This window comes from Papilio polytes, unplaced genomic scaffold (assembly GCF_000836215.1).
Source record: "Papilio polytes unplaced genomic scaffold, Ppol_1.0 DF824325.1, whole genome shotgun sequence".
Classification (NCBI taxonomy): Eukaryota; Metazoa; Arthropoda; class Insecta; order Lepidoptera; family Papilionidae; genus Papilio; species Papilio polytes.
The window spans coordinates 244,596-246,743 of record NW_013524879.1 but is presented as its reverse complement, the minus strand read 5'-3'; the positions used below and the strand labels follow the sequence as shown (position 1 = coordinate 246,743).

The 2,148-nt window shown below is 35.8% G+C and overlaps 1 protein-coding gene across 1 annotated transcript in view; it reads right to left on the bottom strand.

Annotated features, from left to right (window-relative positions):
• The window catches only part of LOC106099750 (EH domain-binding protein 1), a 22,463-nt gene that overhangs the window by 6,379 nt on the left and 13,936 nt on the right, over positions 1-2,148 (bottom strand). Inside the window, exons 11-13 of the mRNA XM_013278397.1 lie at positions 1,848-2,040; positions 824-938; positions 552-739 (exon numbers count right to left, since the gene is read on the bottom strand). Of these exons, the coding sequence (XP_013133851.1) occupies positions 552-739; positions 824-938; positions 1,848-2,040 (496 nt within the window). The remainder of the gene's footprint in view (positions 1-551; positions 740-823; positions 939-1,847; positions 2,041-2,148) is intronic.

Sequence of the window (2,148 nt, the reverse complement as noted above, 5' to 3'; positions counted from 1 at the left end):
CAAGGGGAACGCGCAGGGCGACCACACGCACGTTTCAAAGCGGTGTCGTTGGCGGGAATGGAAGCAAATGGAAAGTGATGCGATCAGTCAATTTACTTTTTGAATAAAAATACACACGTCAAAACCGAATTGATTTACACATATTTGCAAGTTAAAGTGTTTTTAATGTTACTTTTTACTAATATTATAAATGCGAAAGTTTAGATGGATGGATGTTTGTTACAGTTTGTAGTCTAAATGGCTGAACGGATGTCGATGAAATTTGGCATAGATATAGAGGATAGTATGAACACATAGGCTACTCGCTTTTGTTTTTTTAATTCCACGGGGACGGAGACGCGGGCGAAAGCTAGTAATTTAATAGATTTCAATTAAAATGTACAATGAATGATGATGGTATTGTGTTTTGTTGAATATTTTTTCAGCTTAAAACACAAACACACTCAAAAATATAAAAATACCAAAAGCATGAAAATTATTAATTTATACCGCTATTTATTTCAAAGCGTTACAAAAATGATATTTCTAACCTATTTCGAATGAACGCTTCACTCAAAACGACACAAAAATCTCCATACATACAAAATATCCAAGGTTATACTCACGGGTGTGGGTTTAGGCAGATCTGGTACCGGCGTCTGCTCCTCCTGAGGTGTTGTCTGCGGAGGAGTAGCCTCGTGCAGACTGGTTAAGGGATCAGTCACCGCTGCCTCTACTATTGGTTTGGATTCTACTTTCACTGGACAAAATACAAAATAGATAAAATTCTAGTAATATTGAGCCAATGTTTTGCAATTTCATTCGTTATAGCCGTTTATCTTACCAGTGTCAGTGACTGTATCTTGAGCTGGTGGAGCAGGTTCCTCTTCCTCATCAGAACCGAAAGGATCTGTTAATTCCTTGCGGGTCATTAACTTCTCTGGACGCGCGGGGATCGGCTGAAAAAATCACGTTAAACAAAGTTGTAAAAACTACGGATTTTATTGTTATTCCAGTAAAAATTTTATCTGTCCAAAAACATATATCTTATTATTTTGTAATGAACATCTTTTTTTTACACTAGCTTTCGCCCGCGACTCCGTTCGCGTGGAATTAAAAAAAACAAAAGCGAGTATCCTATGTGTTCTTCCAGACTATCCTCTACATCTATACCAAATTTCATCGAAATCCGTTCAGCTGTTTAGGTTACAAACTCTAACAAACATCCATCCATTCATACATCCATCCATCTAAACTTTCGCATTTATAATATTAGTATTAAGTATGATGTGTATATTTCTATCCATTTTCCTTAGTTATTCATTTTTATATGCTTTTTTAAAACTAGTCAACATATTACGCGCACATTTTTAATCTATGTGTTGTTAATATGCATTTTCTTTTGCAACATGTTTGTGTACGGATAATTCCTTTTATTTTATTTCTTACTGATAAGTGTGTAAATTTATTATTTCTGCCTATCCACTGCTTCTACTGACATCCGGACGATCCCAGAGTTCTCGTAAAAGATGAGGCACCCAGTATTATAATTTTTTATTTATAACAAATTAATTATTTTGTATTATTACTGTTTATCATACTAGCTGTTGCTCGCGACTTCGCTTGCGTGAAATTAAGAAAAATATATCCTAAGTTACTCACAGATAAATTACCTTTCTAACGGTAAAAGAATTTATAAAATCGGTCCAGTAGTTAGAGTTATTTCAATACATACAAAAATACAAATATTTCCTCTTCATAATATTAGTATAGATTTGTTTTTGATTTTTTTGGTATTTCTGATTGTGTTTTGTGTTAAAATAATAATAATGTATCTATGTACAATAACGTTGGTGTGCTTGTCTTACCTCTGGTGGGGGAGGGTCAGTGAACCACTTGGTGTTGGACTCCCTGGGCTTCAGGTCCCGAGCTGGGGACAGCATCTTGCCGAGGATGGTCTTGGACTGCTGCACCAGCAGGTCGCGGACCTCCTTCATGGGCGCTGGAGAGATCTTCTCAGGACTGGCCCGCTCTTGTGACTTGCTGTCCGAGTCTTGAGAACTGAAATATTCAAAAATAACATTTAAACTTCTGAAATGGTACTAAAAAAACTAAATATTGCGTTATTTTATAATCTGGTTTTACTGTTATCTTGTGAAAATTTGGTAT